The following is a 13,249-nucleotide window of genomic DNA, read 5'->3' as shown; positions in this document are numbered from 1 at the left end:
AGAGACACAGCAACAAATCCACATGAATACTTTACATTTGAAAATTGACCATAGGGAATGAACAATGCATGTGGATGCACGGTGACATTCTCTCAGTCTCTTGGAAGATGTAGAAGGAAATCAATAGTTAGTGCAGACGCATTTTCCAGCTTTGAGAGAGGAGCACTGTGGACAATAGCCTTCGTCCTGCATGAGACGCAGCAGAGTCTCGAGGCAGAAAATGGTAAATGTCAGGTGAATGCCTGTGGGCGTAGGGGTGCAGCATCCTGATCGTGCACTACCGAGGACCAGCATACAACATGTAGGCCAGAATAAAATGTTCCTGTACTAATGGAACATAATGAATATATTTTAGATAAGGGCAAAGATAAGAATGCAGGTTGCACATATCTATAATTTCACAAAATCAGGGAACGCTGACTGAGAACAGCTGCCTGGGAGTTGGCCAGAAGGTGAGTATGAGCACACAGCCATGATCAAGAAGGGTTAGAACCATGAACACCTTCTCAGATCCTTAACACATATGACACAATTTCCGTCTCTGAAGGAATTACACTGTCCTGATAGCATTGTAATTAAAGTCCATGTATTATGCATTCATGCTCCAGAAAAGTCCACCTATGCATAATGTAGCTTAATGTTTATAGAGACGAGAAGCTGTATGTTTGCGTCGCAACCTGCCTCTCTGCCGGTTCACAGCTCAGACTGATAACACGGACATTATCTTCTCATCTCCTCCAGCTAGTCCCCCCGGAAAACTCAAAAAGGTGACCTCAGTGTCTCTAATTTCAGACACTTAATGAGATTTCTTTAATTGGTGACCTTCTGAGAACAGTTCCATGCCCACAGCTCATGAGAGGACTCAAGGGGAGCCACTCAATGCTTGCACCAGGATCCTTCGTAATACAGAAGCTGGGGTCTGCTAATTCTCTTTACCTCCTACCTGACTGGTCAACTGGCAGAACCATAAAGGCGAGCTACCAAAAAATACTTTTTTTTTTGTCGAGTTTAGTGCTTCTTTGTATCAACACAGGAAGTACCTGGAGACAAGAGCGTGAAAGCACAACACAACACGACCACATCAAAAATAATCCATCTGCTGCTCTACATCAAACTTCTTGCTGCTCTGGAGGACAAGTGTCTGATGAAGAACACAATCAAAGTAAACAAAGCCCAAGAGCGACATGCTATTTTGAAGAGATGATGCAGCAGACAGAAACATATTTTTATATTGCATGTCTGTGGTCACTTTCTGTGGAAAATTCAGTTCAAACTACTTGAAATTAAATATGATTAATTTGAATGACCTCACAAAATTGAATATTTTCAGATTTTTTTTAATTAGGTCTGTTTTGTAGTACCCTTATTTGTCACAGTTGTACGATGTTGTACTTTGCACTCGGCTGTCTCTCTTAATTAGCCGTCAGAAGCTAAATCTGCAGATGCAGAGGAGGACAGCTTGGTAAAACGCCAAGAAACACTCTTGTCTTTGCGAGTTACTTTGCTATATCTATGACCCACCATCTAAAATGCAACGCTTCTGAAGGTCTGATGATGTTCTCCATGGAACTGTAAACTTGCTCAGTTTCCTGATAGGACAATCAGGTAGATTTTTTGGGAGCACCGTCACAAGGCAATCTACTTCAGATGGTTGCTTCCATTTTTAATTATAAATTATGAAATTCAGCAAGTAGAACAAATATTTGCACCAAAATGTTTGGTCTTACCGTGGAGAAATATCACAGCCCTGCTGCATGAAGGCTCCCAGTGAAAACCAGAGGGAGTTGAAGATGCCGAATTCATTGCTCTGCTCCAAACTCTGCTGGTTGGCGTTCTGCTGCACCGGCGTCTGACCCTGGTGCACTCCGTTGGATGCCGATGCTTGGGTGGGAGTCTGCGGCTCGCCTTCCTCCTCACAGTCCTCAGCGTGCCACTCGTACGGACTAAACCGACTGACGAGGAAGAGCACCACGCTGACGCCAATGTAGGCAAAGACGATGCACATCCAGATCTCATAGGCCAGCGGGTCCAGGAATGAAAACACACCCGGTTTGGATTTGGTGGGTTTCTTGATCATAATGGAGATACCCAGAGACATGAAGGGCTTGGAGAAATCGATCACTTCTTCACGAACCAGGGTGATGGTCAGAGGGGCCACAGCTACGTCTGCTTTCTGACAGATGAAAAGAATAGGACCGCTTCAAAACATCTATAGTACAGAATCTAGTCTGAGCGTGGATAATCTTTAAATTATCCACGCCCCTCGGTGAAATATGGCCAACATAAAAAATAGACAACTCCTTCCACTCACCCCGTACACCAGTTCTCCCACCATGCCGTTCCACATCTTGCTGTCAGGATCTCTCGCTCCATACTTGCCATCTGAGACAACCTTCAGTTTGTACTGGTAGCCCACATGTTTGGCGATCTCTGCCGCCAGCTCCACGATGTAGCCCTCGTACTTATCGTTGCCCACAAGCTGCTCATGGTTCTTCTTCAACATCACGTATGGCGACTCCTGCAGGTCAGTCATGAGCAAAAGTAGATTTCCTTTTAAAGAATATTCATATTTAGATTTTGTTATTACTTGTCAAAAATCACTGAAAGGATTCTGAAACAATTCTGAATTTAAATCCTTTGAAAAACAAAACCTAAACTTATTTAATTTATGTGAAAATTAAATAGTATTAATATAGTTGTTACCGAGGAAGGTTTGTACGTAAAGATGATGATACAAAATGATGGGGTTTTATTTTGTCTTTGTTCCTTGTAATTCTGACTCAGAAGGTGCCTGAGTACGAGTCTTGCCACTTTGAAAAGAGTGTTGAAATCACCACTGGAGCTGATGAGACCTCCGATGTGCGATGGAGAAGTATCAGTGTGTGCCTGTCGATGTTTGCGTCAAATAGATGTGAAGCAGACATTGCTGACCTCTGCACCAGGGACAGGTTGTTCTTGCCAAAGCATACTGTACCATCATTTGTACATCTCACACTGATTGGACGTCTAGAGAAATTACAGTTGACATGGCACCTGGGGCTCAGCTTCACTTCAAGGAAAAATGTATCTTGCACAGAATTCCACTCAACTCAGAATGAATTGTCCACCACTGCTCGGAGGGCTTCAATTCCCAAAAGTTATGTGTGTCTGGATTTTGCTAAGACTGTGCTGAGCTGTGCAAATCCTGCCTTCGTATTTGACCGGGGTGAGGAGATGGGGGGGGGGGGGTTACAACTCTCTGGGGTGTAAATTCTTTATGGCTGAGATGAAGGTAATCATTGCTACATATGGGGCCTGAGGCCCAACGGTACAGAAATGACGCCCCAGGGAGACAGTGGCAAAGCAGGACTAGCATGTTGTGCTTTGACACGGCTTGCACAGAGACGCACGTGTGTGATCATGTGAGACGTTGCATTCAACACAAATGCACACATGCAGACAGAGATGTGGCGTCTACGGGATCCGCCAGGACTCAGCTTTATCGACCTCGAACAGTTCCACTGAGATTAGCTGTCACTCAGCCGTATTAAAACGGAACTAGCAACACACACACACACACACACAGGAAAGAACACATATCAAGCACACATTCTGTGTGCAAATGCAACCACACTAAAGCACCATGCAAATTAAAACAGAGGCAATTTGTGAAATAGAAATTGCGTGTTTAATTATTTTTCCCATACCCCCCCCCCCCCCCCTCCCACATAGAACCAAATCAGCAAAGATTAAGAGAAGTTTGGAAATTATATAATTTACTCAACTAATACTTGTCTTGCTGAAACTCCATTGGAGTAGGCACACCAATCTTAATGGATATATATATATATATATATAGTAACCTATTAAAACAATTCCAGTCATGTACAGACCTATGTCTGTGATGTACAGAACTTGAGTCTGCTTCACTCTGAATGCCCTGGTCTGTATGCACAGGCTAAGATGGCATGTGACTGGAAGAAAGTAAAGTGCTACCTTCACTCTGGAAAAATAACACGTTCCATCATGCAGCGAGTCAGTGAGCACAGAAATTATAAAGTGCAAAAACTGTACCCAATAACACCTTATCTCTTCTCTCAGGTTCCAAGAAAAAGAACCAATTTATCGTCCTGGAAAAGGGGATACTGCAGGAGATTATGTCAAACACACTTATGTTAGAGTCCATCCTCAGGGTGTGAGGATTTTCACATTTTCTAAACGAGATACCAATAGTCTCAATATATATATATATATATTAACCTCCAAGACTTGATTTATCTTAAACACATGCCACTTTCAAGCGTGTAAATGCAAAACAACTTCATCTTAGTTCTTATTATGAGAGGACGATGTTCTACATTATTATCTGTAAAGGTATATTTGGTTAGAAACATGTCTTCATGAGAATGATGTGTCAGTCTGAGTAAAAAGCTGAGCCTATCCCAGCTTGCTATCGGCGAGAGGCGGGGTACACCCCGAATGTGTCGCCAGCATATCGCGGGGCCACACAGACAGACAACCACTCAAGCACACGCCTATGGTCAATTTGGAGTAACCAATGCTCCTAAATTGCATGTTTTTGGGGGTGGGAGGAAATCGGAGACCCCGGAGAAAACCCACGCGGACACAGGGAGAACATAGAAACTCTGCACAGATAGGATTCAAACCCACTACCTTCTTGCTGTGAGGCGACAGCGCTAACCACTACAAAATTATCTCCAATTAGCTACGTTTAATAGGTGACATATTTCTTGACAAGTAACGGGTAGCATATAAACTGAAAGCTACAAAGCTCCTTTGCAATAAGACAAAATGACCATATCAGCTTTTTTGGTGTGGTTTGTTTAACCTCTCTTTATTGCAGCCAATTTAGCTCAATTTGTTTGATACTTAAGCAATTGTGTTTCCCCAAGTGAAAAATACACTTGCTGTAAAAATCTCCTCAAATCTTAATTACACTTAATTACAACTGAGATGCTGATCTGAACAGTTTTCCCATTTGGGTACTTGTATTTACAGCCAGTGTAAAATAAAATGAGTGAAAAATTACATGATACGACACATTGGTAATGTCACTTTATATTATTGTGCTCATCTGTCTCCTGCTGATGCTACAAGGTCCCCAGCTCATCAAAGAGATTACACAGATTGGAGTGAGCCAGTGCTGTTTTACTGTTATTCTCCATTGTCTCTCAGCTCCATCGCATCCACTAAGCCTTTATCTTGTGAGCCATGAATTTCCTTTAAGGGAAGTAGATACTGGTAGTTGAAATCCTTCACTCCATTAACCCTCACAGCAGTGATAAGCTGGACATGCATCATCCTGCTAGACATGAAGTCTGCTGCAGGATTTCTAAAAACCAGCCAGTCTCATTTTAAAAGACATTTAACAGCAATAAGTCAAAACAAACATTGCATACCCACAGTGTTTTCTGGAGATAAGATATGTCCCCAGTGCTGACTTTCAAGCTTCTACATATCTCAGTATCCTATGATATTAAATATGCAATAAGAAGCAGACACTGAGTACTACACGCACCTAGATTACCATTTACTGTGGAACGAACAGGTATTAACAGCTGTGTTCATTTCTTCTGAGAACACATCATCATAATCTCCTTATTTTACCCGACTCTCTAAACCTCACAGAGCCCAGCAGATTAATTTGGACAAGTCATGTTGAAGACCCTGGTGGTGACAGCTGAGCCACATAAAGCACATCGGAGGATAGAAAAATGAAGGACAGAGTGATGCTCCACAGCCTCAGAGATGAGCTTAACACTGCCTTTCTCAGTCTCCCCCCATCTCACCACCCCTACCCCACAAATCCCCTCAGTTTACATTGACTTACCAAAATCGTGGTGACTATGTAAGTTCTGTTCTGCAGGCCGTAGGTGTCGTTGCTGCCTCTCATGAGGCTGCCAGTCGTCACATACTTTTCATCTTCATTCCAGTAGCCAACCTAAGATGCAGAAAGCATGGCAGACACTGTAACCGCAACGTATTCACTTTCATATGAGCAGGAACTCATATAAAGTTCCTCTAAATTCCTGTGAAATCAGTCTAAAGTGTAGATTTCAATCCAGAGAGAGTAAATCCAAAGCAGTTCTAGGATCATGCATGTTTGTGCCATTTGGAAGGGAAACCTCTTAAGTATTTTTCCACATCTATCAGATTACCCCTTTACATTACATAGTGGAGTAAAAGTTAAACACAAAGAGGGAGACAGATTTTATTAAATAACTAGAAAAGTACTTTTTTTTTTTGAATACCTAAATGGGGTTTTCAATGTTAAAATTTTATATTTTTTACTGACTCCATTCCAGTTCCGACCCGGGTGAAATTCGGGTGTGAGTTAGAAATCCCCATCCTACATGACTGTGTCAAATTTCATAAACATCGGTCAATAATCGACCGAGATATTAAGGAACAAATTCTGTAGCTCCATTGACTGCAATGTTACCGGAGCTTCCACACTGATCCATAATCCAGGATCTCTTCTGGACCATCACCAAATCTTAATCATCTGTACCTGGTAATATTGCCAAAAATGTCCTGAAAATTTCATCAAGATCTGTCCAGAACCTTTTGAGCTATCGTACTAACAGACGTACGGATTGACGGACAAACAAATGCCGACGATCATATAACCTCCGCCTCGGTGGAGGTGAATATTCTTATAAAAAATTTACAACAGATGCCAGCAGGTGACTGGGTTTGGAAAACACTGTGAAAAAACCTCAGCCTTAGAGTAAAGTTCAAGTTTGGTGGCAGTGCCAAAGAAAAACTAAATTGTAAACATATATTTCCTAAAAGGTCATTATGACACCCAAAAGGAACCCTGCTTCAGTGAAACTAAAGCAGGAACACTTTATAATGCTTTTCCTTTCTTCACACTGCAATAACTCATTTAATTTCCTTGTTGCACTGAAACCATTAACACTTGGTTGGACTATGCTTAGTCTTTATTTGTCAAGTGAATAATGGGTAGACATTAGTTTGATTTTATCAGTGTGTCTTTTCTTTTTTCAACCCATTAGCTATTAATCAATAATTTATCATCATCTATTTTACAGAGATAGCACAAACTCCTGCAACCTTAAACAGGGTATGCAGTACAGAAAATTAATGAATGAATCTATTTTTTGCATTAAGTTCAGAATACTGATAGTATTCAGGATTTTACATTATTACAATAAATCTTTATAGAAAATAAAATGACACATTTTTATAAAAACTGCCATTTGCCGGATATACAGTAACAATAACAGGTAATAAATCACGGGATTACTCGAAAGCTGAACTTCAGCACATTTTATTGTCTTCCTAAAAGACAATTTAGGGACAATTTTAGTGTTCTTGGACTTTGTAAACTCTACAAGGAGCTAATATGAGTCAGGGTTATTCCAATAATTGCTCACTAGTGGAAATCTAAACTGGTATTTGAGCAAGCATAAATATCTTAAATTGGTTCTTCAGAGTACAGACTCACCTTCTTTGGTCCGGAGGGAGCGAGCTCCATGATGCTAACAGTGTAGTTGATTCTGCGTCCCTTTTCATTGAACTGAATATGACCTGTCAATCCATCGATGCGGACCTGGAATAGAGTCGCAGATATTGAAAAAGGCTTTAATGGAGGCTGAGGAAATAATGGCTGGCATGTTACTCACACAGCTCAATATTCTTGATGTCTGTGCTGACAGACATTTCCATGTTATGCGTACACGCAATGCATGTTAGAGCACAACGTAAACGTTTGTATAGTAGCTATTTATTAAAATCTGCGAGGCCTGAGTCGTTGCCAAAGTGAATGACAGACGGTGCTGCATGTCTTTGCACGGTGCAGCGTGTTTGACTTGGCTGTGCGATGGAGTAAATTGAGTGAACACGGTTTCACTCTCCCGTCTATCCACAGGCAGATGGCTCGATTGATTCTGACCAGGCCTCTACACGATCACATGCATACATATGCATTCAGTTACCGGTACATGTATTCCCTGACAAATACAGTATATTACATATATTATACCTGTATTCTTCCAGTAAATGGTGCTCCAGGATAAATAAATATTTTATATATTTGTTTCTGTATCTTTATTTCTGCGGCATATTTTCAGGTATACTGAAAACATACAAAATATAAAAATAATTCTGAAATATATTTGCATGATTATCTGTTTCTTTCCACGAGATCAAAAAAGTCTAACATTTCTATTTCCACTGCCAAATATTTCATTCCTAAACTCAATTGCTGATGTCATATTCCATGATGATCACATCTGAGTGTTATTGCCTGCAGGTTTTGTTTACTAGCTGCAATGTCACATTTGATACTAGAGAGCTCTCCTACGACTTAATGTGAAGTTTACACGACAGAATGAGACCTAATCTGTTCAGCCAGCCTCAACTCAGGAACTGTTAGCCAAAGTGCCACTCAAGAATATGCATTAGTGTATGTGCAGCCCTATGGATACACGTTCATGTGTGTGTGTGTGTGTGTGTGCGTGTGTGCACATTAGCACTTTCCCATGTATGCTGCACACAGACCTGCTGCAAAGCTCTCTGAATGTCTATGCCCTGTCCCCAGGGAGCTGGCGGGTTGGCAAGACATTCTCCGGCGTTGCCCCTGCGAGAGATGTCTATCCTTTGTCTCCTTAGATTCTGGAAGGCTGTGGACATGACCTTCACGCCGTCATACGTTAGAGCGCCAGTGTACTGTAAAGACAGAGCTGAGAGTTCAAACAGAGGCAAAACTAAAAAACTGGTAAAACTGTAGGCTATGGAGAGCAAGCATATATATATTGACAAGCCACCAGCATCATTTTATACCTAATGATATCACTGCTTTTCCTTTAGTTACCCTCGCCGAAGGGGAGGCGAGGGTAATGCAATTGGGTCCGTTTGTCTGTTTGTCTGTCCACGCGCATAACTCAAAAACTAACAATCCAATCGACTTGAAATTTTTACACAAGCAAGGTTCTGTCTGTGGCTCGGTCCTCCCAGAGAATGGCCTTGATCCGGATCCAGATTCTAGAATTATTTTTACATCTGGAATTGTGCCTGTGCTGTAAACTGCCACTTTAAGAGGGAGGGACACGAATGGCATGATGGGAAAAAGAGTCCAGAAGGAGTCTTGTAGTACGTTCCGGAGCAGCAAGCTAGAGCAGGTTTGGCCCATCTGATCCGGGAGCCCTGTTTACTGTCTCACAAGATTGAATAGTCTTTTGGAGGCGAGGGTCTGCAATCTCTGATTGTCTTTCAAGTTATAATTATTTGTTGTTCTTTTTTACTAATTTTCTTCTTCTATCGTATTCACAAAATGGCACACAGCACAGTACAATTATGATTGTGTGTTTTGAGATTGCACAGATTGGCTATGAAGAAGAACACAGAGCATTAATAACATTGCAATCTGTCCGTGTCGGGCAATTTAAGTAATTAATGCAATTGTTTCTTGTGGAAAAATGGCAAAGATAACAGAGACACACTTATCGTTTAAGCTCCTGGGGGGATTGCTGGATGCAAGAACATAATTTCTATTTTGAAACAGCTGCGTTTTTTAAACAAGAAGACTCGCTGTAGATCGTGAACTAAAGCATCACTTCAGTAGATCCTAAGTTGAGTACTGTTGGTCACAGTATTGGGAGTCAGCAGTGAAGGCTCACACCCACAACGCTGCTCGATGAGGGCCGCTATGTGATTAGCAATGCTCCAGATGCTTTTTGCCCTAAAACAGGAGTCTCAAACCACCGGATCGCAGCCCGGTACCGGTCCATGAAGAATTTGTTACTGGGCCACACAGAAAGAATAAATAACTTTCTTATTGTTAGTCGGACAGGTGATACATTTTGAAAAACGGACATATTTTCTCTGACATAACAATCACCTGTGAATCTTATTGGTCATGTGATACATAAAAAAAAGAAATAGTGAAAAGGAGTAAAAAACAAACGGCTTTGGAGAGCTTATTTGCAAAGGGGAAAAGGCCAACTGAGCAGCAAGAAGAGGAGACGACGACCTCCAAGAAAAGAACGCTTCTTTTCACAGACAATACCAGGAGTCATACTTAATAATATATATTTATATTATTATTACACCAATGATATTGGTGGTAATAATCATTTAATAGTTAGTGCATATGCATATGCATAATATAATGTTTGGTGGTTACATTAACATTACTCTTTTAATTGAATTACCCCTTAATCTGAGAAAAAAATTGCCTGGCATGAAACTGGTCTGTAGCAAGAAAGAGGTTGGGGAGTTCTGCCCTAGGGGACGGACAGTCAGTCGTAAAAGGATCACACATATGCTGAAAGAAGTCTTAACATACTCTGCACCGCTTTACGACTTCTTGTGTTAAACCAATTAAGTTATAAGAAGTAAATAAAGCCAAGACGATGGATTAGAGAGCAAATGCATCATACTTTGAGTCCAATCTTTGGCATTTTGGAGTCTTTGTTGTCAAACTCCATCCACTGCTGGACGACGTGGCTGACGGTGGGCTCTGAATTGTTGACAAGCTGGAAGCCGGTGATGTTTGCCCCACCTTTCCTCAGATCAGTCAGGTCAATGTCCAGGAAACCCTGACATAGACAGTGGACAGGCAAAGAGGCGTCAGATGAGTAGTATATGCTCATATGTGCAAAGTAAGGAATCCATTTATGAGAGGAACTTAGAGAAATTCCTAGTTGTAGACGTTTCATCACACCACAGAAAATGTGACTGACGGCACCACTTGATCGCCTGTTAGTGCTTACATAACAAAACCATAGTTGGAAATATCAGATAAAGAAAAATGTGTCTGTGGAGCAAATGAAGGAGACAACAACCTTGTTGGGGGTCATTCTTTCAATGTTCTTCCTCTACTTCTTTCATTTGAATTTATATATATATAAAAAAAGGTCAAAACATCCACTAATTCTCAAAGAAAAAAAACAGCAGCAAGAGCAAAATATTCAGTCCGTACAGGCGTAACATTAACAAATCCTTCTGTCTCTGACAAGATTTTCTGTTTCTCTGGCATTCCAAAGGGGTCAAAATTGAAAGAGAAAAAACACAACAAGCACAAAAATGTAATCGACAAATTGAAGAGTCCAATCATAAGATGAGCACCTTGAGGACCCGCGCAGGGCATAATGGTAATTTTACTGAATTCAGTCTACAGTTTTACAGGATGTGTGGATCGGTCATACACTGTCAGGTATGCACATATAGGACAAGGTAACCCCATATGCCCTATATATTTAGCAGGGTTCAATTCTAAACTCTGATTGAGAGCTCACAGGTTGCTGTTACTGATGACATGATTAAAACATCACAGCCTGCTGTGAACAAGGGATGCCTCAGGCAGGCGAGCATAGAAAAGGAAACAACACGCTGTAACAGCATCTCCTACTTGTATTTTCTCCCATGACGATTTTGTGGAGATGGCTATCTGTCAGAGGGTGAAAACCAGTGAGTAGGAGAGGCAGATTCAGCCTCTCAGCAGGCTGCCTGTCAGCATGGTGAGAGGAAGATTCAGACAAGAGGGAGTGGGTGGGATCAGAGGCAGAGCAGGTGAGGGGGAGGGCAGAATGTTCTGTGATTTGTCTAAGATTTAAGAACACACTTTTGACTTATGAGAAAAGAAGGATCCCCATTGGATTCTGTCTGAAAACATGCACCTCTATCCATAGTCTGATGTTTATTTCATGCCATTTGAAGCCTCGGTTCTCTTTTGGCCATGTGTCTGCCTCTGACTGTGGCTTGTTTCTTCTCCTTTATCTTCATATCTGATGTAGTGAAAGCAATAGATGTCACACAGAAGTGCCTGGCTGCTAACTAGCATATGGTTCAAATACTTTTATGCCCCCCCGGGTCCAGATGGTGACAGGTACAAAATGAAAACTAGCTCTCTTCAGGAGACAAATGCAATGCAAAGGATCCGTCTCACCGCTGCCTCTCGGATGTTACAGCATGTGCTAACAAGTGTCCATATTTCTCAGCTCAACACACAGAGTCGTGTCTCTCCGCTCCATGTATGAGCTAATGCAGTGCGGCGACCTGAAAAGGTTACTATAGAAACTAGCCTTTGTAGATGCTGGACATAGATTGTGTTGTTTTGGATGTGGATGTGTATTTCAACCACGTTAACATTTAAATCACTTTTAGTTTTCTCATCCATAGAAGATGGATAGATTTCTCTGCCACACTATGCTCTGCCTTAAAGGTGTATGGCACACGACTGCCGGCATACACATCCTTAAATAAATTAATAACCTTTAAAAAGGTGCAAGGACATTTAAAAGTTATTTTGTGTTTGTTCTGGACAAACCTTTTAATAGACTCATTATAAATGACGGCCAGCACTTTGCGTGTCAGCTGTTATTAACGTCTGAGCCTTATCATTTAAAATTAAATCTGGCAAATGGGCCAGACGAGAGAGATTGTGCCAATCTAAAAATCCAGCAATGAGAAATTGTTCAAGCCAGCAGCTGCATAATAATGCTGTTATTACTACAGCTACTGCTGATGTCACTAAATGCTACAAAATGAAGAGAAAATTGAGTCTGAACAGTGCTGAAGGGGTCTACATGCCAGTTACACTACAACAATGGAAGCAGAGAATGAGATCTAATGGCTATAAACTCGAACACACTGGCTGCTTGACCTTTTCCCCTCAGTGCGTATCAGTATAGATTTGTGCCTCTGACTGTCACAGGCTTCCTGCTTCCTGCTGTGTGTCTGTGGGTGGGAGAGTGCACAGACCAAAAATATGGTGAGGAGGAAATGAAGGGAACATTAAAGATATGCAATCTGGGGATAAATTGTTCTGCACAAGCATATCTATTAAATTGACAATAAGGTAATGAAAAGCCGAACTTAATTAATGCAAATTAAATAAATATGTGAATCAATAAATGTGTGAATTGTGAACTGTAAAATAATAATTCCTTACCAAGTTAGCCAGGATGTAGTGGTAGCTCTTTGCATTCTTGCCTTGTTCAACTATCTGGAAGACAAGGTCACAGCAAAGATACATAATACAATACTTGGGATTCACCAAACTGTGTGCGTGAGAGAGAGAGAGAGAGAGAGAAGTATATCTGGTGGAAAGCACAACACTCAACCTTGTGTAGGACAGACAGAAGGACACTCACCTTTAAATATAATAAAAGGTGAATAATTTACCAGAGATAAGATTTAGCACCCAATTAAAAATTCAACAGGCATACATGTATGCCCACCCTGTATAATTTAACATTCTGTCCAATGAGCAGCACATTAC

General features: G+C 41.2%; 1 protein-coding gene across 1 annotated transcript in view; it reads right to left on the bottom strand.

Annotated features, from left to right (window-relative positions):
• The window catches only part of gria1a (glutamate receptor, ionotropic, AMPA 1a), a 55,285-nt gene that overhangs the window by 17,859 nt on the left and 24,177 nt on the right, over window positions 1-13,249 (bottom strand). The window contains exons 5-11 of the mRNA XM_068740130.1: window positions 12,920-12,973; window positions 10,407-10,565; window positions 8,527-8,694; window positions 7,472-7,576; window positions 5,831-5,941; window positions 2,312-2,518; window positions 1,728-2,173 (exon numbers count right to left, since the gene is read on the bottom strand). Coding sequence (XP_068596231.1) covers window positions 1,728-2,173; window positions 2,312-2,518; window positions 5,831-5,941; window positions 7,472-7,576; window positions 8,527-8,694; window positions 10,407-10,565; window positions 12,920-12,973 — 1,250 coding nt within the window. The remainder of the gene's footprint in view (window positions 1-1,727; window positions 2,174-2,311; window positions 2,519-5,830; window positions 5,942-7,471; window positions 7,577-8,526; window positions 8,695-10,406; window positions 10,566-12,919; window positions 12,974-13,249) is intronic.

This window comes from Brachionichthys hirsutus, chromosome 6 (assembly GCF_040956055.1).
Source record: "Brachionichthys hirsutus isolate HB-005 chromosome 6, CSIRO-AGI_Bhir_v1, whole genome shotgun sequence".
NCBI classification, from domain to species: domain Eukaryota; kingdom Metazoa; phylum Chordata; class Actinopteri; order Lophiiformes; family Brachionichthyidae; genus Brachionichthys; species Brachionichthys hirsutus.
This window is presented reverse-complemented; position numbering and strand designations above follow the sequence as displayed.